At 45.5% G+C, this 27698-nt stretch overlaps 1 protein-coding gene across 1 annotated transcript; it reads left to right on the top strand.

The window, feature by feature from the left end:
• Positions 1-285: 285 nt before the first annotated feature.
• On the top strand, positions 286-3657 carry B0H64DRAFT_417402 (uncharacterized protein; the record flags this gene model as incomplete). Its single annotated transcript, XM_062805242.1, has 5 exons — positions 286-304; positions 1273-1470; positions 1525-1975; positions 2044-2629; positions 3586-3657. 5 exons carry the CDS (start codon positions 286-288, stop codon positions 3655-3657), a joined length of 1326 nt encoding a protein of 441 aa, XP_062659289.1.
• Positions 3658-27698: the final 24041 nt, after the last annotated feature.

Genomic DNA, 27698 nt, shown 5'->3' with positions numbered 1-27698 from the left:
GAAATCCGTCGGCGAGCCTCAGGACCTAACTTCTCGCGAAATCCCATCTCCTATCAACAAGGTAGGATTCCTTGGTAGAGTCGAGCATCTGTGCGCATGTCACTCCCGTCCGGCAGTCCAACAAGGCCCTGGCTCCCATCACTCTTCCCCAGATTTTGCTGTACTTCATGGATCCTAGGTGGAGAATCTCCTCCACTCCTACTCTTCGCATGAGGCCCAGTCCTTGTCTCCTCCTCGAGATCGGTATGGCCGAGTGGAGTCTTTTGGTTTGTTTGATCACCTACCATGGCAGGCCAATTTCTGCGTCGTCTGATGCTGTGAACTCCCTGTCGATGATCTGGAATGTCTCTCGAACATTAGATACCATGTTCCTTGCCTCGTTCGTTCCATCTAGTGGTATCCATGCCTCAACTTCCCTGCGCTTGGGCGAGTTGCTTTCTGGTAACGTCCATTCTTGTCCTGATTTACCCGACCCGTTGGTGTATCCGCTCGGAAGCAACTGTATCTCACGGGAAGCATTATCTAAGAGAGCGCCTGCGCACCGAGGTGACAGGTAGCGACGAGCTGCCACAATCTGGATGATTTGAAAGGTCTCGAGGGGAGCCGGGAGGCGAGGGGTGAGTAGCCTTTTGAAGACCACCGATCCTCAAAATCCCTTCGAGTCGCCGCCTCTTCCTGTGTCAAGAACGGTTTAGCCAGGCGTATCCGCCTTCTTGCTAGCGAACTCGAAACCGACGGCTGTAGCTGGCAGTTTTCTCAATACAATGCCGGTCGCCATCCGGCCGTCACCCGCCTCACCTGCCGCCCCCCCGAGGTCTAGTCCCGAAGCTATCTTGACACACGAGACAGATTACCCGGCCGGCCCTCTTTGCATGCGAGCCGCTCCAAGAGACGAGACGAGACGACTCACAGATCGACATGCAACGTCCATCATGACGGCCCATCCAGCCTCGACCAACGCCAGCGCGGGCTTCAAGGGAGTGTGTCTGATGGTGTTGCCCGGAACCATCTCATGATGTAGCCGTTCGCCACCGGCAGTATCCCGCCTTCGTCTCAGATCTTGAGTCGGCTGTCTGCTATATCTTGATGGATATGCCCACGGGTTCTTAGTATCTACTCTCGAGAGTCCTCTTATCGATTGTCCCCTTCGTTACATTCTTTAGACGTTTGCCGTTGCTCCTGATGGAGGTTTTCTCTACACCATATATCCAGCCCTTTGTAATGACATAGCACAACCACTGCGTCGCACCATGGACGCCTCCTCGCTGTTAGCCCTGCCAACGTCCCCGGCGGCATCGGGGCTCCAAATCTTTGCACTCTTTATCAATTTCTTCTTCCCTGCCTTGGCACTCCTTGTGGTCTCTGCCCGGGTAGCAGGCCGGGTGGTGGCAAGCCGGCTGGCCGTGGAGGACTGGCTTGTTTGCATAGCCATGCTTCTGTCTATAACTGAGACGGTTCTCAGCTTCTTCTGTACGTCTGACCACCATTAGCACCATTGGGTATGATAACTAACACCGGTAATAGTCATCAAGACCAACTTCGTCGGCATACCTCCGGAGAGGGTGCCACCCCATGATCCAACCCAAGGCTTGGTATGGTCGTACGCTGTTCAAATCCTGTACAACCCTATCCTTGCGTTGGTCAAGTCTTCCGTTTTGATCTTCCTCTCTCGTTTATTCGGCCAGAAAGACTGGGTGCGGCGGTTCCTTCTCTGGCTCAACGTTGCCAATATTTCCCAGATGGTTGGCGTCTTCTTTGCCATCATTTTACAATGCACACCCGTCTCGTTCAACTGGGACCCAACCGTTCAAGGTGGTTACTGCGTCGACCGCCGAGTGTTATACATCTCGACCGCCGCCTTCAACATCTTGACAGACATTCTAATCCTCGGACTACCGCTGTGGATTTTCTCGTCACTGCGGATTCCCAAACGCACCAAAATCGCGCTCCATATCGTCTTTCTCCTGGGATTTCTGTACGTTAGCCCCCCCGAACGCTCACTACCTCCTGTCCAAGCCCCCCCACTCACCATGCATGCCACAGCGTGACAATTACGTCCATCATCCGCCTAGTCCTCCTCGTCCAGGGCCTCTTCAGCGTCTCCATCTTCCCCAACGCAGCCTCCCACAACGTGGGCTTCGTAACGTCGGCCGTAGAGACCAATCTTGCCATTATCACCGCCTCGGCCCCCGCCCTCCGCCCCATCTTTCGCTCGCGCGACCGCGGCGGCTGGTTCGCACGCAGCGTCATGGCCACAACCCGCGGTGCGGCCCTTGACAACTACAACAACAAAACCCCAACCACAGCCACCAACTCCTACCCCGACCTCGAAATGGGCCAAAAGTCCATCGGCTGGGACCGCGAAACCTCCCCCATCATAACCAACAACAACAGCGCAACGGCGCGCAAATTCGGCCGGGGCGGGTCGCGCGGCGGACGCAAGGGCAGCAGCAGCCGGAAGACCAAGACCAGCAAAACCAAGCCCCGGCCGACCATCATCCGGATCCGGACGGACCACGACGGGCTCGCATCCCTGCGCAGCGCCTCGCCGCGGTCGAGCGAAGAGCAGGCCATGACCAGCAACGGCCTCGTGCGCGTCAGCGACATCCAGCGCGAGATCGACGGCATCGTCAAGGACATCGCCGTCGCCGGCGCGGGCAGTTACACCGGTGGGAGGAGGGGGGCCGCTAACAACAACAACAACAACAACAACAACAACAAGAGCGGAGCGCCGCCCGTGCTGCCGCTGCCGCCGCTCCCGCCCGCGGCGGTAGCGGAGAGCCGGCCTAGGACACCCCGCACCCCGAGGACGCCGAGGACGCCTAGGACACCCAAAACGCCTAGCGCCCGGCCGCGACCGTCGATGGAGACCATCACGGTGGGCGCGACGCTGGTGCCGGCGGCGCGGCCGAATACTAGCGGCAGTGGGACGCGGAGGGCGGCGGCGCCGGAGCGGTACTACAGCGAGAGCATTTACCCCGAGCAGGGGATTCTCGGGAGAGGTAGTGATGATGATGATGACGATGTCTATGGGGATGATGACCGCGTGTCGAGGTATTTGGACCGGCGGTTTGGGGTGGTTACGCCGAAGGGGACGACGCCGACTTCGAGGGGGTGGGAGGGGAGTGGGAGGCCGTTTTAGGGTTGGGTAATGGATGTGTATTCTCTTTTTTTTTGTCTTTTTTTTCTTCCTCTCGTTCATCAACAACTTACAATAGGGTTTGAGGCTTTCTTTGTGTGTGTTACATTTGTTTACTTGGGATGGGGCAACGGTGCTTTCAGGGGCTGGCGCATGATACGGCACGAGCAAAATACCACGTCTGTCTTTTCTGTTGTAAGAATCGTATATACTATGATCAATCATGAAGCTACTGTGTACTATGAATTGATAAGCGGTTTACCTTATATGGAGTGAAAGTTCACCTTGGGAACGTGAACTCATTGTGAGCCCGGCGTTGTTTGTGTACTAAAACGATACAGGCATAGGACGGTCTAGATTTACCTCACCTATATTCCCATGTCTTAATCCCGCCGCGTTGGCTTCTAGAAGGGTGTGATTTGAAATTCTACTGGGAATTTCCATAGGGAACTGGGGCGGCCGTCGTCGATGAAACGCATGGCCGGTGTATCCGCCCGGAGCAAGGCCGGCGATCATGAGACGTTGTAAAGCCGCGGTAAGGCGATTTGGAATTACGATTCGCGATGGGAAATGCATTTATCCTTTGCCGTAGCCGAGAATTTCTGGTCGATCTTTTGCTCCTGTCTCTTTTTATTTTCTTTTCTACTTCGTGTCGTCTTGACGACTCCCGCTGAACACGGACGTTGACCACGGATCAAGGCCTTGCCGAGGAGTTGCTCGAGGTTCGGCTCGAGCAGGTCAAGACCGAAGCGGTGAGGCCATCGTTGAGGCCCCTCCTCCAGATGGGGAAGGAAGAAAAAACTTCTCGAAGGATACCATCAGGGTCTCTCCCTGCCGTTAGTTAAAAACATGCCAATTTTGCTTGTGGGGAGTTTTCTCGCTCTTGAGAGGAATGCCAAGAACCGATGTCGCGACTTCGAATGGTTTCCAAGGTTGTTGGGTTCCAATTCTTTCACGGGCCAGGCATGGTGAACTTCGAAGAGCTTTCTTGGGTCTCGTTGCAAGCCCCGTCTCGTTGGGCCCTTGATGAGTCTTTGTTCTGCTCTCCTTCTTCCTGCTAGGACGGGCCGGACGCCGACCGGTGTCGGGATGAATTCGGCATTGAGAGCCGGAGTACGGAAGACGATAGCCGCCACAGTAACATAACCAGCTTACCCAGCTTTTGCAGCATTTACATTCACACCATATATTCCCACTTTACCCCCCTCTGCAGCTTTTCGTCTGGCGGTTTCTTACATAACACTACCTTACATCCTTATATACTATAATTTCACCTCGTTCTTATTTCTACCCAGCTACATTATACAGCCACCTATATATAGAATAAAAAATGTACTGTATACTAAAACTATAATCGCTTATTCTTTACATTATATTGTGACGAACCTGTCTCTGGACCCGTCCTGTTAGGGTTCAGTATCGGTCGAAGGTATTCTCTCAAAGGTACTTAGGTTCGGTACAGCCAAAGGGTACACAACAAAGACTTATCTCAACAGTAGGCTCTCGAGCTTATAGCGAACTGTAGTTGTGATTGCTAACTGGAGAACTCCCAGAGCTCTCCAGAACGAGTAACTATATACTATCTAGTATCACCGTCCTCATAGTGATAATCCTCCGTTATCACTAACAACTGGTGATAATCTTTCATTATCACTAACAGTCGGTAATAACCGTTCCTATTGGTTCTTTTAGCGATTAACTGTCGGCGTCCTGCGCCTTCGGCTGTAGCCGCCCCGGGCCGCCCCTCAGATCGTTCCGTGACACGATGCCCCCCCTCTCATGTCTTTCGACCCGAAAGACGTTGGTTCTCCATTCCTAACGTTAGTTAATAATCCCTAACTACGGCGCTTCCCCCACTTATTAGTAACTTCTCCTTTCCATCCTCTTCCCTCAGTTCTTGATGCTAACAACATATCCGTAGAGAAACATCGATCCAAATCTGCGCATTATCGTACTTCCCTGGCCGAAAACATCGGAAAGAACGGTTTTGTCGTCATACCTTGTTCTTGGTGCGCTTCCCAGAGCTTAACGTACCGTATGCTTCCGAAAGTAAAACGCTGTAGTGCGTGCGTTCAACGCGGTCGATCGTGCGATGGCTCTGGTATCCCCATCTCCCAACGTAAGTCTCCCCCTACCCATCACGTCCCTAGCTCACTCCAACGTCCCCAGTAGATCGTATTATACAGGAGCAGCGGCGGATCGAGCGCGAGAAACAGGACACCGAAAAGTCCCTCAAAGCAACTCAGCGGAAATTGGAGGAAGACCAGCGAGCTCTTACGGAACACCTAGCCCGTTTACATCGCCTACGTCAACAGAAGAAATTCCTAGTAGACCGTAGTATTGATATAGTAGCTCGTAGTTTATCAACTCTGGATAACCTTAAAGCAGCCGAGAGACAAGAGTCTCTTAATACAGCAGGAACACCTTTGGTTAAGGGCGATCTTAATTCCTCCGCCGACCCCTCCGCGGGGTTCGACTGGTCCCTAGGGAATCCCCTTACTAGAATCGATTTTTCCGCAGAATTTCCCTTAATCGATCCAGGTTCCTCTGGTAGAACTCCTAAAGTTTCTCGGGGCAGTTGAGATTTATAGCTAGTTGCCATAAATTGTCTTCTGGACCAAAGTCCAGCCACTTAACCAAATACTCCAACTATCCTTTCGTAATACGTAAGTCTAGGACTTCCTCAACATCCCATTCCTCCTCTTCATCTTCTGCCTCGGCGTCTTTGTCGAGTCGTACGCCCTTAGGCACTGGTTCTAGAAGTAAGATATGGAAAACGTTAGTCCGTAGTCGCATTGTCGAGAGTAACGCGAGAGCGTAATTGTTCTCCGAAATCTTTTTGTCGATCTTAAACGGTCCGACTTTACGAAAGTCGAGCTTCCTACTTGGTCGCTTCGTACGAAGATTTCGAGAAATGAGGTAGACTTTGCCCCCCTCCTCTAGGCGAGGTCCCTCGAGCCTATTTCTATCGTAGAACTTCTTCATCCGTATTTGTATAAATTCGAGTTCTTCCTTAAGCATCGCATATAGCGAGCTCATTTTGTCGGCTTTGACTGCCGCTCTAGGCACCGAAACCTCAGGCCCTTATCACAAATCTGCTTCGTAGCCGAAATTCGCGAAGAATAGTATAACCTTCGTAGTCTCCGTAACGGTGATATTGTAGGCGAGTTGTACCGTTAGCAACAGCTCAGCCCAATCATCCTACTGGAAGTTAACGTACAACCGTAGGTATTATTCAACAATCTAGTTAAGTCGTTCCGTCTATCCGTCTATCTATAGGTAGTAAGCAGTTAAAAGCTTACTCTTCGTACCCAGTTTCGCTATCAGAGCTTGCCAAAACTTTAATACGAACTTCATATCTCTATCCGTAATCCACTCCTCCGGCCATCCGTAAACCGAAGTAATATTACAGTAGATCACATCTACAAGTTATTCTACCAACCATATTTCCTTATAAGGGAGGAAGTAGCTCCACTTAGTAAGTCTATCCACCATTGTAAGGATACTATCGTATTCCACTCCCGTTACCAAATCCTTAGAGACTAGCAGTTTAGTAATAAAGTCCATCATCACCGAACTCCATAGTCGTTCTACAACTAGCAGTAACTGCAATAGCCCGTACGGCTTATATCGTCCTGGTTTACTTCATTTGCAGAGGTCGCATTCCGCCAGAACCCCTTCTACCATCTACTTAATTCCTAGGAAATCGTAGTTCTGCTTAACTTTCGCAATTATCTTACCAATTCCCATATATCCTCCGAGTCTTGACTCGTAGATCTTTCGAATAAGCTCCTTTTGGTCACCAAGCCTAACGTAGGCCTTATTGTAGTACTAGAGTCTCATCCCTTTAAGTTGCAACCCTACGATCTTAGATTCTGGCTCTTCCTACCATACATCGCGCTTATCGTCCGCGATAATTCCCTGGAAGTCTCGTTCCAATCTCTATTCTCTAAAGGCCGCACAGCATTCTACAAACAGTTGCAGAGGCCTAGCTTCGGGATCTTCCAACTATTACTGAAGTACTACAATCTCATAGTCTTCAGTCGGTTAGGAAGCATACCGTAGCGATCCGTCTATCTATTGATATAGCAATAGTAGTAAGGCTTCAGACACATTATCGTAGTAATCCGTTCTCCTACTCAAGGCATCCGCTCGTACGTTTTCTAAGCCTTTCTTATAGTAGATCGTAAAGTTAAATTCGGACAGAAATTCTGCCCACCGAGTTTGTCGTCCGTTCAGCACCTTCGTAGTAGTAAAGTATCGTAAGTTCTTATAGTCCGTATACACCTAAACTTCGTATATCATACCGCTAAGGTATAGTCTCCATTCCTAAAATACTTCAATAATTACAAAAAGCTCCTTGTCGTAGATCGGGTAATTGAGCCTTGGTCCTTCGGGTTTCTTAGAGAAGAACGCAACTAAATGAAGCTTACCGTCCTTATCCCTCTATCCAAGTTGTCCTCCAATCGCAAAGTCCGAAGCATCAGCCTCAACTTCGAAAAACGTACTTAGATCGGACAACATAAGCACCAGGTCAGCGATAATCGCATCGCGGATCCGCTAGAAAGCCTACTCGTACTCCCACCTCCATTGGAATGTAGCATCCTTCTTAGTAAGTTCGTACAAAGGTCTCACGAAGTCACCGAAATTCTTAATGAACATTCTGACGAAGTTAGCGAATCCGATGAATCCTCTAACCTCCGTAGCGTTCGTCAGTATCGGCCACATCTTAACAGCTTCCAGTTTCTCAGGTTCGATCTTAACCCATCCCAGGGAGATTTCGTAACCCAGAAACACTATCTTCTTAACATAAAACTCGCTCTTATCCTTATTGACTGACAATTTATACTCGTACAGTACGTCCAGCACCTACCGCACGTATTTCTTGTACTCTTCGAGTATCTTAGAGTAGATAAGAATATCATCCAAATAACAAACTGCAAATTTGTCGAAGCAATGTCGAATTGTGTAGTCGATAGCAGCTTAAAACGTCGCTGGTACGTTGGTCAACCCGAATGGCATAACGAGGTACTCGTAGTGCCCGTAGGGTATCCGAAAAGCCGTCTTCCATTCGTCTCCTTCTTTAATACAGATATAGGCGTATACTATTGGAAGGTCGAGTCGTATAAAGTGTTGTACTCCTAACAGCTAATCTCGAAGCCTCGAAATCAGTGGCAGTAGGTAGCGGTTCTTCACCGTCTCGTTATTCAACTATCGGTAGTCCACACACATCCTAAGCTTCCCATCCTTCTTTAGAACAAAGAGGACTAAGTAGCCCGCTAGAGATGTCGATAGTCTAATATATCCTATCTCGAGGTTCTTTTCGAGATAGCTCCTCAACTCTACATCTTACTTCTCGTTGGTATAATATACCTTGAAAAACTTCAACTAGGCACCTTCCTTAAGTTTAATCTCGTAATCCCAAGGTCCGTAGTCTAGTAGCCCTGCAAGATGTTTTGCCGTAAACGCCGGGTACCCCTTATAGTCGTCTAGGATCTGTCCCGTTTTCGCGTTCCTCACCGTACCTTCGTAGTACGCGAACTTACTGTTCCCGGGCTCGATGCTTGCTGCTTCGAGTCCCCGGACTTCTTCAGTTACCAGCTCGATACTTGCCGCTTCGAGCTAATTAACCCATTGTTCGTATTTAAGCATTCCGTACTCGTCGACTGAGACAACAGCGATGGTTCGTTCCTCCCATATCTGCTTCTTCCATCGTATGCCGCTTCTTCCGGATTTCAGAGTGCGTTCTTCTGCACTGGCTGCTTCCTACAGTAGGCCCGTAGAGGGGGTTCGTTCTAACCTGCTACTCTCCCGTAGCTCCTATTCTGCACGTTCTCCCATCAAGTTAGTCGGATACTCCCGTTATTCCCACGGTCGCAGATAGCCATCTCCCTTCCAACTAATATCTAGATCGTATTCCTCATACCATGGGCGTCCGAGAATCATGTCTTTCTTCGGCCCCATATTTACGATGTTGAACACCACTTAGGTGGTTTTCCCTTCCACCTCAATGTTGAGTGGTTCTGTCTCTCATCGTACCCATTATATATCGAATGGTCCCTTAACGACGTATAGTTGTTTCTTAATCCTCCATAGGATTCTAAATTGATTCACAAATATAGGCGAGATGAGATCCATCTACGCTCCTCCATCCACTAACACAAAGGCTTCGAATTTTCCCCATCACACTGTGATCCAGAGCCTATTATCTGGTTTAGTACTTCGTACAGCAGCTACTTCGTATTCGTCTGCTAGGAGATCGTTGTAAGGCTTCTGCTTGTACCAGCTCTTCCTATACTGCGCAGCCTATCTCCGTTATTGTAGAGTTAGAGGTTTCCGGGCCCCCCGAAGGGCCCTAAGCCGTTTCCCAAGCTCTTATAGTATTTCAAGACATCCCTATCCGCACCTTGGCTTACAGCGTCAATCGTTTGGTATTCTTAGAGCCATTAAGCCACCCATACCTCAGCTAGGCACCTCTCGTTCTTTCAGGATACTCTCGTCCTCTAGTATAGCTTCCTCTAGAATTACTATTCCATATATCCCCAGATCTTCTCGTCAGCGTATAATAGGCAGTCTACACTTCAGCATTCGTCAACTCCTACACCTATTATACAGCGTCGGGGCCAGGCTACCTTAGGTTTAACCCTCAGCCTACCCTCGTAAGTACGTTGGGTATCCCACAACATATTTGCAGGAGCATCGCCGCTATCGTATACCCATCTAATAGGTAGGGGTTACATCCCCTTTTCCTCCCTCGTAGGCCAGAAACTATTGCGAAATTTGTCTTAGAAGTAGTACCGACATTCGTACACGATACACTGGAACCAGGGCAGGTAGATATAACTCTCTTTTCGCAGATCCACCCACTCGTAGTCTTCTAATAACAACTGGAATCCCTCCGTATTATTCTCGCCCCGGAAACCCCACCATTCAAGGTCAACAGTTTATTATCCGGTACGTACGATATACTAATATCAAGTCCAGTATTCTTCCCAGCTCTGCTGTTCCCTTCCTTTCGCCGCATACTGTTTCTATACGTAGTCGAAAAGCTACTCGGGATATCATACTCCGTTTTCATATCCTTCCGCCTCTTCAGTAGGTCCATCCCACGGTGCGCAGTACGGAAGTGCCTAGCGGATGTCGTCCTACAAGGCCTATACCTCTCTTAATGTCTTTTCAACGTAATCCCCGGCCCTGTTGTTGGCCTCGGTGATCTCTTGGACCCGTTCTCTGGCGAAATCGAGTTCCGCGCAAAGTTAACCGTACTAGTCGTTTCTTTTTTAAAGAAGCTACTCAAGTTCTTCTTTCTCTCTCAACAACTCCTCAATCCTTTACCACTAGCTTAGAACCCTTTATTACAGAAAAATGAGGTTCGGGCTAACTCCTCCTTCACCCTCGTAGGTTCGCCATTACCCATCCTCTTACTAAACCAGGGTAATGCCCCAGTCCTCAGCAACTTATCGGATATACCGCAGGGAAGCCAGTTCTCCCTCATCATCTGTTTCGATAAAAGCATAGTAGGCAGTATCGTTTCCCTCCTAGTAGTTGCTACTCATCAAATCTCCTTAATCCGAGTCGGTAAGTTCATCGTCCTATTCGATAACTCGGTCAATATCGATTTCAAGGTCGTCCTACGTATAGCTAGCAGCCGCAACCTCCAGGAATCGAGTTCTCCTTCCAACCGTACCCTGGTCGATGGTGGCGGTTTCCTTCCCTAGAACCGGCCTCTACTCTTTCTTACTACGGCAGTTACGTTTGAAGTAACCCTTCTTCCCACAGTTATAACAGGTAATACCTGATTTATCCTTAGCACTATCTCTCTTTCCTGCCCATTATACCTGGGCAGCGCTAACGTCCATAGGTCCCAAGTAAGTACCGTACACCGTACTCTGGTGCTGGCGTTTCTTTTTATCGTTTACCTTCAGGTAGGACCCTTCTTTCTTACCAGTCCGTTCCTAGCGTCTTTCGTACTACCGGTTATCAATAGCGATAGCTCGGGCCATATATACATCGAGTATTAGAGTATCTCATTCTTCCTTAATAAGCTTGTCCTTAACGTCGTCCTTAAGTCCGTCATAAAAGCGCCGCTTCAGCACATCGCTTCCCCACTGGACTCTAAAGGCTTACTAGCGGAACTCTAATACATAGACAGCAGCGGACTTAAGCTAGCATAGTTTATTAAGCTTACTCTCCGCCTAGGAGCGCTTATCGTACACCCCAAAGACCTTCGTAATAGCGTCTTCGAAGTTGGCGAAAGACTCGAAGACTTCAATAGTCTCCTTCTAGCGTTCGTCCTCAGCATTCTCCAAGTAGTCTCGTTAGGTAGGTTCGAACCACTCAAGGGCCCTTCCTTCCAGGTACGTTACCGCGAAAAGGACCTTATCAGCTACATCGTCGAATTGGTTAAATTGGAAGTAGAACCGCAGCTATATCAAGAAACCCTACAGTTCCTCCCGCTTAGTGCCGTCGAACTTGGGTGGTTTGGCAATACGGAGGTACCGCTTCTCTGACGGCAACGTACCGTCCTTGAGCTTTAAGGCATCGACCTTGTTGGACAGGGCAACATAGGCAGCTTCGACCTTATCGGAGTAGGCAAAGCCCTCGGTCTGCTCCTTAAGCTTCTGAAGTAGAGTCTTCACTCCCTCAAGCTCCTACTTAAGTTCATTGTTATCGATCTCGTCGTCGTCAGAGTCAGGGGCGGCGCCCGATCTTCCGGCCGGGTTGGACATAGCGTCGTAATACCTTCAATCCTGAACTGTAACAGATCAAAGGGAGTTAGCAACGTATAACGAACCTATCTCTGGACCCGTCCTGTTAGGGTTCAGTATCGGTCGAAGGTATTCTCTCAAAGGTACTTAGGTTCGGTGCAGCCAAAGGGTGCACAACAAAGACTTGTCTCAACAGTAGGCTCTCGAACTTGTAGCAAACTGTAGTTATAATTACTAACTAGAGAACTCCCAGAGCTCTCCAAAACGAGTAACTATATACTATCTAGTATCACCGTCCTCATAGTAATAATCCTCCGTTGTCACTAACAACTGGTGATAATCTTTCATTATCACTGACAGTCGGTAATAACCGTTCCTATTGGTTCTTTTAGCGATTAGCTATCGGCGTCCTACGCCTTCGGCTGTGGCCGCCCCGGGCCGCCCCTCAGGTCGTTCCGTGACATATATAGAGTTATTCGTTCTTTACGTTATACAGTATACGGTAGAACAATGCTGTATAGTACTTAACGATACCCGACCCGCTTAACAATATCCTTCGTCCGAGTAACGAGATAGATGAACTTGGGTGCCTAGTTGACTATCTGAAGTTTAAGCTTAAGAACTCTATCTTCTACACCTATCCTATATACAACTATCAACTTCCAATTATTAGAGTTAAACAACAAACTCCAACTTAATACCTTATTCCCCGATAATTAACCTCTATACGTTCTGCTAGTATTATCGACTTAACTAGCCTAGAATATAGGCCTATAATAACTACTCTAGCTACTAATTCTAATAGTATAATCCGAGCCTCTTTATAAGAGGTTGTTAAGGCAGGTATAATATAGGACTCTATTGTTCTACCTTCGTAGCTCCTCGTTCCCTAGTACTATTCTAGGATACCTATTCCTCCCTTATAATAATCTTTGTATTTGCTAATACGTTCTAATATATTTATACTAGTTAAGGTATTAGAGTTTACTATTTACGAATGTAAATGTAGTGTTTGTATATTTAAGAAAGCTGATAACGAGCTATAACTTACTATTACTATTTAAGTCCAGCTCTGTATTGGTAACTATATACCCTCCTCTATTAGTATCGAAGGGGTATTGACCTTGACTAAGTACTACCTTATTACGATGTATATACGGTATAAAAATATCAGCTTCCCGATAGCTGAGGTCTTTGAGAGTTTTAATAAGTTTAGCTATATTCTCTTCGAATAAGTAATATCTGAACTAAATGTTGTTTTAAGAGACTGGTTCTTAATATACTCTATTATTACTGGTTTAAACCCTAGCTTTATTAACCTTCTATAACCTCTAGCTAGACTAATTACGATATAACTAGCCGTTAACTTTGTTATTAGCTATCCTATTAAAAGTTGCTGTACCTTGATTCTCTTCTATAAATAGGAGTTTGAGCTAGTACCTATACCTATTGTTATACGAGGGTATAAGGGTAAGGTTAATATTGGAGGTAAGAGCTACAATTTGATAATACTATTTTAGAAGCCTATAGTATAGTTAAAGAAAAAGAATGTTAAGAAGGATACTATTATTAAAGAGAAGTATATAGTTATTAAAGAGGAAGATATAGTTATTAAGGAGGAGAATATAGTTATTAAGGAGGAGGATATAGTTATTAAAGAGGAAGACATAGTTATTAAGGAGGAAGATATAGTTATTAAAGAGGAGGATATAGTTATTAAAGAGGAGGATATAGTTATTAAGGAGGAGGATGTAGTTATTAAGGAGGAGGATGTAGTTATTAAGGAGGGGGGTAGTAACTCGGAGTTTAAGGATATTAATATACTTATCCTAGTTTAGAAGTCTAATAGCAATGTTAATGTTAGGGGTCTCTAACTGAAGAACTAGAAACTGAACTCTTTAGAGAATTACTGAAGAAGATGCTGATGCAGATACGGGCTGCTGTGACGAACCTGTCTCTGGACCCGTCCTGTTAGGGTTCAGTATCGGTCGAAGGTATTCTCTCAAGGGTGCGTAGGTTCGGTGCAGCCAAAGGGTGCACAACAAAGACTTGTCTCAACAGTAGGCTCTCGAGCTTGTAGCGAACTGTAGTTGTGATTGCTAACTGGAGAACTCCCAGAGCTCTCCAGAACGAGTGACTATATACTGTCTAATTTCTGGGTGCTTAGTCTGCTCAGTTGCTGAGCACACTGAGCACACTGCTCACCCTGCTCAGTTGCTGAGCACACTGAGCACACTGCTCACCCTGCTCAGTCGCTGAGCGCACTGAGCACACTGCTCATTGGTTATGTTAATGATTGGTCCGGGGCGCCCCGCGCCCCACTCCTGTGCTTCCAGCTCAGTGGTCGTGACACGATGCCCCCTCTCCGTGGCTGACGTCTCGGCGGCCTAACCTGCTACTTTTCTTTTTTTTTCGGCAACGCTGGTCCATTCTTCCCTTAGTGAGTATTCTCCTCGTCCCTCGTCGCCCACCATGTCTAACCGAGTGGTTAAGAGTTCGAAACGTGATTCCTCCAGTACTCAACGCCGCAAGGACCTTGCTCGCGACATCTCGTTCTTTGGCATCGACATGCTTCCTTGTTCTTATTGTGAGGCCAACGATCTTAAAGACTGCCGAGCCCTGGATCGTTCCGTTAAGTGTAACAATTGCCTTGAGCTTGGTCGTCCCGATTGCGACGTCCATGGTCTCACGCGCACCTTATCCGCCTCCTTTCGCCGCCAGAAAGAGAAACTGGACAAGGAGGAAAAAGAGGCGAACGCCGTGATTCTCCAGGCCGCTTCTAAGTTAGCGCGCCTTCGGACTCAGCGTCTTGCTCTGTCGGAGCGCTTCCACAAGGCGGCCGTCCGCGAGGAGCGCATCATCGAGGACCAGGAGCGGGAAAAGGCATTGGCCACTCTTGCCCCGCAGTCTGCCGATCCGTCTGGGGCCCAAGAGTCTGTCGTCCTTTCCTTGATATCGTTCCCCGACTGATTGTCCTCTAGGCCTTCCTTCGACGATTGGCTCGCCGGGGTCGATCCTTCTTTGGTGTTTCCTGTGGCCGGTCAGGGTTCCGCTGGTGGAACTCCTGAAGTTTCTCGGGGCAGTTGAGATTTGTAGCTGGTTGCCATGAATTGTCTTCTGGGCCGAAGTCCAGCCACTTGACCAAATACTCCAACTGTCCTTTCATGATGCGTGAATCTAGGACTTCCTCAACGTCCCATTCCTCCTCTTCGTCTTCTGCCTCGGCGTCCTTGTCGAGTCGCGCGTCCTTGGGTGCTGGTTCCAGAAGCGAAATGTGGAAAACGTTGGTCCGTAGTCGCATTGTTGAGGGTAACGCGAGTGCGTAATTGTTCTCCGAAATCCTTTTGTCGATTTTGAACGGTCCGATTTTGCGAAAATCGAGTTTCCTGCTTGGTCGCTTCGTGCGAAGATTTCGAGAAACGAGGTAAACTTTGCCCCCCTCTTCTAGGCGAGGTCCCTCGAGCCTGTTTCTGTCGTAGAACCTCTTCATCCTGGTTCGTACGAACTCGAGTTCTTCCTTGAGCATCGCATGCAGCGAGCTCATTTTGTCGGCTTTGACTGCCGCTCGGGGCACCGAGACATCGGGCCCCTGTCGCAAATCTGCTTCGTAGCCGTAATTCGCGAAGAATGGCGTGACCTTCGTGGTCTCCGTGACGGTGGTGTTGTAGGCGAGTTGTGCTGCTGGCAACAGCTCGACCCAATCGTCCTGCTGGAAGTTGACGTACAACCGTAGATATTGCTCGACGACCTGGTTGAGTCGTTCCGTCTGTCCGTCCGTCTGTGGGTGGTAAGCAGTCGAGAGCTTACTCTTCGTACCCAGCTTCGTCATCAGAGCTTGCCAAAACTTTGATGCGAACTTCGTGTCTCTGTCCGTGATCCATTCCTCCGGCCATCCGTGGACCGAGGTGACGTTGCGATAGATCACGTCTGCAAGTTGTTCTGCCGACCATGTTTCCTTGTAAGGGAGGAAGTAGCTCCACTTGGTGAGTCTGTCCACCATTGTGAGGATGCTGTCGTATTCCACTCCCGTTACCGAGTCCTTGGACAGTGGTAGTTTGGTGATGAAGTCCATCGTCACCGAACTCCATGGTCGTTCCGCGACTGGCAATGGTTGCAACAGCCCGTATGGCTTGTGTCGTGGCGGTTTGCTTCGTCCGCAGAGGTCGCACTCTGCCAGGACTTCTTCCGTCGCTTGCTTGATTCCTGGGAAGTCGTAGTTCTGCTTGACTTTTGCAATTGTCTTGCTGATTCCCATGTGCCCTCCGAGTTTCGACTTGTGGATCTTCCGAATGAGCTCCTTTTGGTCGCCGGGCCTGACGTAGGCTTTGTCGTGGTACCAGAGTCTCGTTCCTTCAAGTCGCAATCCCGCGATCTTGGATTCCGGCTCTTCTTGCCATGCATCGCGCTCGTCGTCCGCGATGGTTCCTTGGAAATCTTGTTCCAGACGTTGTTCCCTGAAGGCCGCACAGCATTCTACAAACGGTTGCAGAGGCCTAGCTTCGGGATCTTCCGACTGTTGCTGAAGTGCTGCGATCTCGTAGTCTTCAGTCGGTTGGGAAGCGTGCCGTAGCGATCCATCTGTCTGCTGATGTAGCAATGGTGGTGAGGCTTCAGATGTGTTGTCGTGATGATCCGTTCTCCTACTCAAGGCATCTGCTCGTGCGTTTTCCGAGCCTTTCTTGTAGTGGATCGTGAAGTTGAATTCGGACAGAAATTCTGCCCACCGAGTTTGTCGTCCGTTCAACACCTTGGTGGTGGTGAAGTATCGTAAGTTCTTGTGGTCCGTGTACACCTGGACTTCGTGTGTCGTGCCGCTGAGGTATGGTCTCCATTCCTGGAAGGCTTCGATGATTGCGAGAAGCTCCTTGTCGTGGATCGGGTAGTTGAGCCTTGGTCCCTCGAGTTTCTTGGAGAAGAACGCAACTGGGTGAAGCTTGCCGTCCTTGTCCCTCTGACCAAGTTGTCCTCCGATCGCGAAGTCCGAAGCATCAGCCTCGACTTCGAAAGGCGTGCTTGGATCGGGCAGCATGAGCACCGGGTCGGCGATGATCGCATCGCGGATCCGCTGGAAAGCCTGCTCGTGCTCCTGCTTCCACTGGAATGTGGCATCCTTCTTCGTAAGCTCGTGTAGAGGTCTCGCGATATCGCCAAAGTTCTTGATGAACATCCTGACAAAGTTGGCGAATCCGATAAATCCCCTAACCTCTGTGGCGTTTGTTGGTGTCGGCCACGTCCTGACAGCTTCCAGTTTCTCGGGTTCGATCTTGACCCATCCTGGGGAGATCTCGTAACCCAGAAACACCGTCTTCTTGACATGAAACTCGCTTTTGTCCTTGTTGACTGACAACTTGTGCTCATGCAGTGCATCCAGCACCTGCTTCACATGCTTCTTGTGTTCTTCGAGTGTCTTGGAGTAGATGAGAATGTCATCCAAGTAACAGACTGCAAATTTATCGAGGCAATGTCGTATTGCGTGGTCGATAGCGGCTTGAAATGTCGCTGGTGCGTTGGTCAACCCAAACGGCATGACGAGGTACTCGTAGTGTCCGTAGGGTGTCCGAAAAGCCGTCTTCCATTCGTCTCCCTTCTTGATGCGGATGTGGGCGTACGCTGTCGGAAGGTCGAGGCGCGTGAAGTATTGTGCCCCTGACAGCTGATCCCGGAGCCTCGAGATCAGTGGCAGTGGGTAGCGGTTCTTCACCGTCTCGTTGTTCAACTGTCGGTAGTCCACACACATCCTGAGCTTCCCATCCTTCTTTGGAACGAAGAGGACTGGGTAGCCCGCTGGAGATGTCGATGGTCTGATGTGTCCTATCTCGAGGTTCTTTTCGAGATAACTCCTCAACTCTGCATCCTGTTTCTCGTTGGTGTGGTACACCTTGAAAAACTTCAACTGGGCGCCTTCCTTGAGTTTGATCTCGTGATCCCAAGGTCCGTGGTCTGGTAGCCCTGCAAGATGTTTTGCCGTGAACGCCGGGTGTCCCTTGTAATCGTCTGGAATCTGTCCCGTTTTCGCGTTCTTCGCCGTACCTTCGTAGTACGCGAACTTGCTGTTTCCAGGCTCGATGCTTGCTGCTTCGAGTTCCCTGACTTCTTCTGCTGCCAGCTCGATGCTTGCCGCTTCGAGCTGATTGACCCATTGTTCGTGTTCGAGCATTCCGTGCTCGTCGACTGAGACGACGGCGATGGTTCGTTCCTCCCGTGTCTGCTTCTTTCGTCGTGTGCCGCTTCTTCCGGACTCCAGAGTGCGTGGTTCTGCACTGGCTGCTTCCTGCGGTGGGCCCGTAGAGGGGGTTCGTTCTGACCCGCTGCTCTCCCGTGGCTCCTGTTCTGCGCGTTCTCCCATCAAGTTGGTCGGATGCTCCCGCTGTTCCCGCGGTCGCAGATGGCCATCTCCCTTCCAACTGATGTCTGGGTCGTAATCCTCATGCCATGGGCGTCCGAGAATCATGTCTTTCTCTGGTCCCATGTTCACGATGTCAAATACCACTTGGGTGGTTTTTCCCTCCACCTCGATGTCGAGTGGTTCTGTTTCTCGTCGTACCCATTGCGTGTCGAATGGTCCTTTGACGACGTGTGGTTGCTTCTTGATCCTCCATGGGATTCTGAGTTGATTCACAAATGCGGGCGAGATGAGATCCATCTGCGCTCCTCCATCCACTAACGCGAGGGCTTCGATCTTCCCCCATCGCGCTGTGATCCAGAGCCTGTTGTCTGGCTTGGTGCTTCGTACAGCAGCTACTTCGTGTTCGTCTGCTGGGAGGTCGTTGTAAGGCTTCTGCTTGCGCCAGTTCTTCCTGTACTGCGCAGCCTGTCTTCGTTGTTGTGGAGTTAAAGATTTCCGGGCCCCTCGGAGGGCCCTGAGCCGTTTCCCAAGCTCTCGTGGTGTTTCAAGGCGTCCCTGTCCGCACCTTGGCTTGCGGCGTCAATCGTCTGGTGTTCTTGGAGCCATTGGGCCGCCCATGCCTCAACTGGGCGCCTCTCGTTCCTTCGGGACGCTCTCGTCCTCTGGTGTGGCTTCCTCTGGGATTGCTGTTCCATGTATCCCCAGATTTTCTCGTCGGCGTGTGGTAGGCAGTCTGCGCTTCGGCATTCGTTGACTCCTACGCCCGCCATACAGCGTCGGGGCCAGGCTGCCTTGGGTTTAACCCTCAGCCTGCCCTCGTGAGTGCGTTGGGTGTCCCACAACATGCCTGCGGGAGCGTCGCCGCTGTCGTATACCCATCTGATGGGTAGGGGTTGCATTCCTTTTTCTTCCCTCGTGGGCCAGAAACTGTTGCGAAATTTGTCCTGGAAGTGGTACCGACATTCGTGCGCGATGCACTGGAACCAGGGCAGGTAGATGTGACTTTCTTTTCGTGGGTTCACCCGCTCGTGGTCTTCTGGCAACAACTGGAATCCCTCCGTGTTGTTCTCGCCCCGGAAACCCCACCATTCAAGGTCGGAGGTTTGTCGCCCGGTGCGCACGATGTGCTGATGTCGAGCCCAGTATTCTTCCCAGTTCTGTTGTTTCCTTCCTTTCGCCGCATTCTGCTCCTGTGCGTAGTCAAAAAGTTGCTCGGGATATCGCACTCCGTTTTCGTATTCCTCCGCCTCTTCGGTGGGTCCATCCCACGGTGTGTGATGCGGAAGTGCCTGGCGGATGTCGTCCTGCAAGGCCTGTGCCTCTCTTAATGTCTTTTCGACGTGATCCCCGGCCCTGTTGTTGGCCTCGGTGATCTCTTGGACTCGTTCTCTGGCGAAATCGAGTTCCGCGCAAAGTTGTCCATACTGGTCGTTCCTTGCTTGGAGAAGCTGCTCGAGTTCTTCTTTCTCTCTCGACAACTCCTCGATCCTTTGCCGTTGGCTTAGGACCCTCTGCTGTAGGAAGGTGAGGTTCGGGCTGACTCCTCCTTCACCCTCGTGGGTTCGCCATTGCCCGTCCTCTTGCTGAACCAGGGTGATGCCCCAGTCCTCAGCGACTTGTCGGATGTACCGCGGGGGAGCCAGTTCTCCCCCGTCATCCGTTTCGATGAAAGCATGGTGGGCGGTGTCGTTTCCCTCCTGGTGGTTGCTGCTCATCAAGTCTCCTTGATCCGAGTCGGTAAGTTCATCGTCCTGCTCGATGACTCGGTCAATGTCGATTTCGAGGTCGTCCTGCGTGTAGCTGGCGGCTGCGACCTCCAAAAATCGGGTTCTTCTTCCGACCGTGTTTTGGTCGATGGTGGCAGCTTCCTTCCCTGGAACCGGTCTCCATTCTTTCTTGCTGCGGCAGTCTCGTTTGAAGTGCCCCTTCTTGCCGCAATTGTAACAAGTGATGCCTGATTTGTCCTTGGCACCATCTCTCTTTCCTGCCCATTGTGCCTGGGCAGCGCTGACGTCCATGGGTCCCGAGTGCGTGCCGTATGACGTGCTCTGGTGCTGGCGTTTCTTTTTGTCGTTGGGCTTGTGGTAGCCTGCGGATCGCTGAATCTCGCTGCCCTTCTTCTGTTGTTTGCGGGCGAACTGTCGGTCGTCAATTTTGACAGCCATGGCGATGTACTCGTCGAGCGTGTCAGGTCGGCTCTCCTTGTAGAGCTCGTCCTTGACCTCCTCCTTCAGTCCTCCGTAGAACAGGTGCATCAGCCCCTCGTCGTCTATCTCTGCCTTCATGGAGTCTTGTCGGAAAATCGTGGCGTAGGCGGTGGCTGACCTAGTCTGCTTCAGCCGCCCTAGCCGTTCCTGGGCGTGCAACTTCTCGTCCTTGTCGCCGAACACCTTCTGAATCTCATTCTCGAACTCGGAGTAGTTCTCGAAGACCTTTTTGGTGAAGGGTTTGTGGACTGCTCCGCCGAGGAAATCACTCAGTGTTCCCGTGAACCACTTGAGGGCCTTGTCCTTGAGTCGGGTGGCGGCGTATCTGGTCTTGGATTCCTCAGTGGCGAACTGGTGCGAGTTGTGGTCGAGATAGTTCCGCATCTCCGTGATCCAACCTGGCAAGGCTTCCTGGTCGCCCCCGTACTTCTCGGGTTGCTCCAATTTGACCTTCGTCTTGGCCGGGTCCTTGGTGTGGACCTCGGTCGCCGCAAGTCGGGCTGCCAATGCCGCGTTGCTGGCCTTGGTCTTCGCAAGCTCTTCTTCAGTTTCATCGAGTCGTTCGGTGACTCTCTGAAGCGCGGCCGTGATCTGGCCCGGCGTCGGTTGAGTTGCCATGTCGTTTTACCTTCGAGCCTGAACTGTAACAGATCAAAGGGAGTTAGCAACGTGTGACGAACCTGTCTCTGGACCCGTCCTGTTAGGGTTCAGTATCGGTCGAAGGTATTCTCTCAAGGGTGCGTAGGTTCGGTGCAGCCAAAGGGTGCACAACAAAGACTTGTCTCAACAGTAGGCTCTCGAGCTTGTAGCGAACTGTAGTTGTGATTGCTAACTGGAGAACTCCCAGAGCTCTCCAGAACGAGTGACTATATACTGTCTAATTTCTGGGTGCTTAGTCTGCTCAGTTGCTGAGCACACTGAGCACACTGCTCACCCTGCTCAGTTGCTGAGCACACTGAGCACACTGCTCACCCTGCTCAGTCGCTGAGCGCACTGAGCACACTGCTCATTGGTTATGTTAATGATTGGTCCGGGGCGCCCCGCGCCCCACTCCTGTGCTTCCAGCTCAGTGGTCGTGACAGCTGCGGAACTAAGGCGATTCACAGGCGAACAAAGATTCAGTTCCTAGCTAAATACTCTTGATTAGACCTAAGGTTAGGTCTGGGGAGCAACTGGAACTGATCCTTAGGGAGCTTCCCCAGGATCGGGCTCGGCTATACTTAAAAGGCTCTTTGCTAAGCCTTATAATATTATTATCTATTCTGGGGCTCTAAGGCCCTATTCTATAATAACTATCCTCCTTTTTGAGAAATCTATCCTTAGATTTGGCTTTGTAAAGTGAAATTGATATAGCTTATAACTGTTTTCTGCTACTCCTTCCTATAGAGTTGCTGGTTATTCGGAGGTAATTACCTCCTTCTTCTAACTATATACTTTCCTATAAATATCCTCTCTTCTCTTTTAATTATAAAATTTTCTTCCTTTCTCAACCTTCAATCTCTTACATTAGTTATAGTTTACCTCTCTTCTTATAACTATATCGCTATATTATCTCTCTTTATTTATTATATATTTGTTATTTTATATACTTATTATGGATATTCCTTACCTTTATCTACTATATATATACTGTATATATAGTACTTTGAAGCTGGTAGATAAAAACAATAGCTTACTACTATCTATTTATTATAAGTTTAACTAAGCTTTATTATTTAAGTATATATAGTATATTAAGTATAAAGATACTAGATATATTATAGTTTATATTAATGTAAGTAATTAAAGACCGATTAACTAATGATTTATAGGCGGCTAGTACTATAATCGGCAATATTATAGATATACTGAAATATATTAAGGCTGGTTGTACGATGTATACCGAGGAGGCTGAGGAGTTGTTAGATAAGGATAGAAGTAGCTCCGATTCGGATGGGATTTACTATATTTTCTCTCTGGCTGTGTGTGTTAAGGTTGCTTATACGGTAAACCAGCTAGTTACTACCTTCGAATCCGTTAAAGCTATTTATCGTTATTAGTATAGTATCTTAGGTAAGAAGAAGTCTACTCTTATAAGTTATTTATCTATATTTCGCTTATAATATTATACTAATCTATTATTTAGAAGGTAAGCTACGATTATAACTGTCTGCTCAAGTCCTATACTAGTCTCGCTATTACCTTATTTCTATATTTAACTCCTTTATATAAGGAAAGAGGTACTAAAGTATATAGTTTATACTATATAATCTAGGATAATTTACTAATATTTCTATAGAACTTTAATAACTATTTATATAATTAGAAATTTATAATTATATATTATCTTTACTATAGTAATAATAGGTTTCTTACTTAGAATATAGCAAAGGTTTAGTATATTTCTGCTATCTATAAGGCTCTAGGTAAGGAGTAGAATAACAAGTCTATAGAGGAGTATATAGAGGAGTATTAGGGAGTGGTAATAAGTGGCTCTATTACTTATTAGAGAGTGTTTCAGCAGTATTATAAAGATAGTTGATCTATTTCCTCTATTTAAAGAAGACCCTTTAGAGTAATAAATAACTTTTATATTTATCTTATTGTATACTGTCTATTTATATAAGATTCGGTAATGATTTGCCTTTATATCGCTATCTTAGTACCTCTTCTACTTATATTATACCTTCTCTCTTCCTCTTCTTCTACTCTCTTTCTTTATAAAAATAACTGATTAGTCTTTATACATTCTCTATATTTTCTTCTAGGATCTATTGGTTAAACTCTAAAGGCCATCCTTTCCACTTTATATAGAAGAACGTTTTACTATTAACTTACTTTTCTTCTCTTATTTCTTCTACTTTCTATTCTTTATTATCTTCTAAATTAGATATAGGTATCTACTCCTCATCTTCCTAACTATAGGAGTACTAAAGTTTAAGTAAAGAAATAGGAAATATATTATATAAACGAGAATACTTTTCTAGTAAAGTAAGGTAATATATTAGAGAGCTAATATATTCCAATATATAAAAAGAACTAATAAATTTAAGAGTAAACTTATAAAATATCTTTATCTTAAGATTATATATAGACAGAAGGATAAGCTATCCCTTATAAAGCTCTTATTTCTAATGGTTTATATTATAGTATTGCTTCTAATTTGCTACTACTTCTAACCAATATTATTCGAATTATCTTCGAAGTTCCTTAAATCGATTAAATCTTTCTTATATATTTAGGTAATACTCTCTGTTCTAGGACGTTCCGCCTTCGGTACATTATAAAATCACCGGATTATACCCTATTAATATTCGAAAGGGGGTAAGGTAAGTTATTACGTTTTAAGTGTTATTGTAAATAAATTCAGCTTTAGGAAGAATAGTAGCTTAAATAGTAGGGTTCTCGGATATATAGTAGCGGAGATATTATATAAGTATCTAATTTATCCGTTCCGTTTATCTATCGGTTTGAGGGTAAAATGCTATAGAAAGTTTACAGTAAATCTTATTAAGATAATATAGATTACTCTAGAATTAGGAGGTAAATATAGAACCTCTATTACTAATATAGCTATCTGGTATACTGTATTTGAGCTTAATTTCTCTATAAAGAAGCTCGGTAAGTTTCTAGCTTTTAATTATTATATTAATAGTAAAGAACTGGGATATCTTAGTATAGTAGTTAACTATAACTAGAATTACGTTTTACTTAAGTCTATCTAGTCCTATTATAGTTGGAAAACTAACTATAAAGTCTATTATAATTTTGCTCTAGAAACGCTAGGGAATTGGAAGCGATTTGAGATTACTATAAGTTAGATATCTTTAGGGTTTATTAGTCTAGTATATATAATATATACAGTAGTACTCCTTAACATCTTAAGTTATTTAAGGTTAGTAGTACTTCCTTTAAAGGAGTTTAAATATCTTTATAGTTCTAAAGTAACTTACTAGCAGATTATTATAGTACTACTATAGAAGCTCTTACTTTACTATTAATTCCTTAGAAATAAAAAGTCTATCCTAGTAAAGGAGCTCTCTAGTAAAGGCTCTGGTCTAACCTATCTAGTTAGAAACCCTTTATTATTTATTTATAAAATAGCTTTGGATTTTCTATATAACTGAATCTGAGTTTTAGAAAGTTTTAATTACTTCTCTAAAGGGTTGTAAGGGATTAAGGGTATAGATTCCCTTAAGTCTCGCCTTATCTTCGGCAGATGTTTATAGTATCGTTAGAGATAGTAAGCTATATTTAATAAGCTTTTAATCTTTTAAATCTCTTAAAACTACTAGGATTATTTCTACTATAGCTATCCCCTAAATAGTATCTAGGCTAGTAGTATCCTACTACTAAATCTGATTTACTACTTTAAGTTTATTTTAAATAGTAGGTAACTAAGCTATCTTCCTATTAGATATCTCATCTTTATAGTTAGGTCTTCTCAACGGTCTATCGGTAAGGTTTTACTTTCTAGCTTAGTATTTAATAGTAAAGTTAAATCCTACTAAGTATATATACTACCGGGTTTATTTACTATTAAGGTAATATTATTTTATAAACCTTTAAAGGTTATTATAGTCCGAAAAGACTATAATTTTATAGCAACTCCTTTCTAAATAGTATCGCTAATACTTAAAAGCTTTAATAATTACTATTATCTTATAGTTAGGGGTACTGTAGTTCTTAGTTGGCCTAGAAAACTTAGCGGATTAGAACGTAATAGGGTGTTTTCGGTAGTTGTTTCCTTTTTATAAGAGAACTACTCCTATTATAAAATCTAATATATCGGTTTCGATAATAATAGGTTTCTTAGGATCGAAATATTGTAAAAGGGGTATGTACTGGAAGATGCTCTTAAGTTAGCGGAAAGCCGCTCTTGTTTCGTTATTGAACTAAAGATCTCTAAATTTCTTTCTATTCTCTATTCCTTTTATCAAGCTTATTAAAGAAAGTATAATCTTTAAATAATTACAAACGAATTTATAATAAAAATTATAAAATCTTAAGAATACTTAAACTTCTTAGAATATTTAAGGTTTAGGCTACTCTTAAATGGTATAAATCTATTCTAGATCTATAGCGATTCTATAAGTATTTATAATATATTCTAAAAACTTTATTTAATCTTTATAGAAGGAATATTTACTAGGTTTATAGTAAAGTTATACCTACTTTAAATAAATAAGTATTTAGCAAATATATCCTATATATTCTTCTTATATCTTTAAGAAAATTAGAATATTATTAAGATAAATAATATAAAACTTATCTAATAATCCTTCTAAAGTTTAGTAAATATAGCTCTAAAAGGTTACTAGAGTATTGGTTAACCTAAAAGGTATAACTAGATACTTAAACAATCTATAATAAGTATAGAAAGCTATCTTTTATTTATCTCCTTTTCGGATCTGAATCCGGTAGTAGGTATCTTTAACGTTTAACTTTGTAAAAAACTTAGCCCCTAAAGCTCTATCTAGAATTTCTGAAATTAGGGGTAAGGGGTAACGGTTCTTTATTATAATCTTGTTAAGTCCCTGGTAGTCTATATATAAGTATAAACTTCCGTCCTTCTTAGGGACGAAGAGAACCGGGCTAGCTGCTTAGCTTTCAGAGGGTCTTATCCTTCCTTTTACTAGGTTTTCCTTCAAATACTTATATAAAATTAATAACTAATAACAAAATAAAGGATAAATAGGATTAATAGGGGGTACTATTTCTAGTTATAAATTAATTTTATAATTAGTGGGTTTTGATAAAGGTAGAATGTCTGAGTTAGAAATATCTATTATATCTTTAAACTCTAATAATTTAGTAGGGATCTCTTCTACTTTTTACTATAGTTTCTCTTCTTCTTTATTAGAGAAAAGGGATATTAGTATATCTAGGTAAATTAATACTATAAAAATATATACTTCTTTCTTATAATACTTTAAAAAGTTTTTAGGGTTAGTTAACTTAACTATATTAGTTTCCTAAATAAACTACTAACTTTATATCTAAGGAAATAAAAGAATCTCTAGCTAATTGAGTATAGGTATCTCTAGAATTACTAGTAAATCTTCCTCAATAATATTCTATTAAACTATAGTATAGTTTATCAATACTTTTTAAGTTTAACTATAATAATTAGTAAGAGATAACGGTATTTAGTAAATACTAAAGATCTTTACGAAGTAAGAATCTATAAAACGAATTTAGGGTAACTCTCTTCTAATCTAATATAGTTTATATCTCCTAATAAAGTGAATATCTATAATATTAAGTTTAGTATATATATCTAAATTAATAAGAAAAGAAGTATTAATATAGGTATATAAAACTTTAGAAGTATGAAGTTACTACTGGGTTTAGTTCCTTAAGAGAGGAGTGTCTATAATATTAGGGTCTATTATAGGTTTCTACTGTTTCCCCAGTAACTAGTATAGGAGCTATAGTGTCACGGATATGGCCGCATGCAGCCGGCCGGCGGGGTATGATGGCAGTAACCCCGGACCAATCACCCGACGAGGCACTCAGCCAGTAAGAAGCGAGAGCCATGGTGCTCAATGTGCTCAGAGCCAAGACTCGTGAGCACCATGAGCACCAGGTGCTCAATGTGCTCAGAGCCAAGACTCGTGAGCATAATGAGCAACAGGATTAGATAGTATATAGTCACTCGTTCTGGAGAGCTCTGGGAGTTCTCCAGTTAGCAATCACAACTACAGTTCGCTACAAGCTCGAGAGCCTACTGTTGAGACAAGTCTTTGTTGTGCACCCTTTGGCTGCACCGAACCTAAGCACCCTTGAGAGAATACCTTCGACCGATACTGAACCCTAACAGGACGGGTCCAGAGACAGGTTCGTCACATATAGTATCCGTATTATCGGTACCCTCTAGTTTAGTTTAGGGACTTTCCCTTTTATAGATAAGTATTCGCTAAATACTTATTATTGTTATAAATATAATATTTTAGAATACTTCCTATCTTAAACTTAGTAGAATCGGTAGTATTCTAATACCAATTACTATCTAACTTAGATATAGTATTATAATATAATATATTATTATAAGAATTGGAATATCCTTATCCTTATAATAAAAAATAATATCCTTAAGTATTATATCGAGATTAAGAAGATAGTAAAGAGGTAGTATAAGAGGAGTAACCCGCTAGTATTTAGGTTAAATAAAACGTTTACTAAACTTAAATAGCTAATCAAACTATCTCCTTATAGGTTTTAGGTTAATAAGAGATATATCTGTTAATATATTATATAATTAGGGTTGAAAGCTTTATATAAAATAATAGAGTATAGCTCTTATCGTCTTATAAAGG

This window comes from Chaetomium fimeti (genome assembly GCF_033439085.1).
Source record: "Chaetomium fimeti strain CBS 168.71 chromosome Unknown B0H64scaffold_4, whole genome shotgun sequence".
NCBI lineage: Eukaryota > Fungi > Ascomycota > Sordariomycetes > Sordariales > Chaetomiaceae > Chaetomium > Chaetomium fimeti.
The sequence above is the reverse complement of the archived record's forward strand: the minus strand, read 5'-3'. Positions and strand labels throughout refer to the sequence as shown.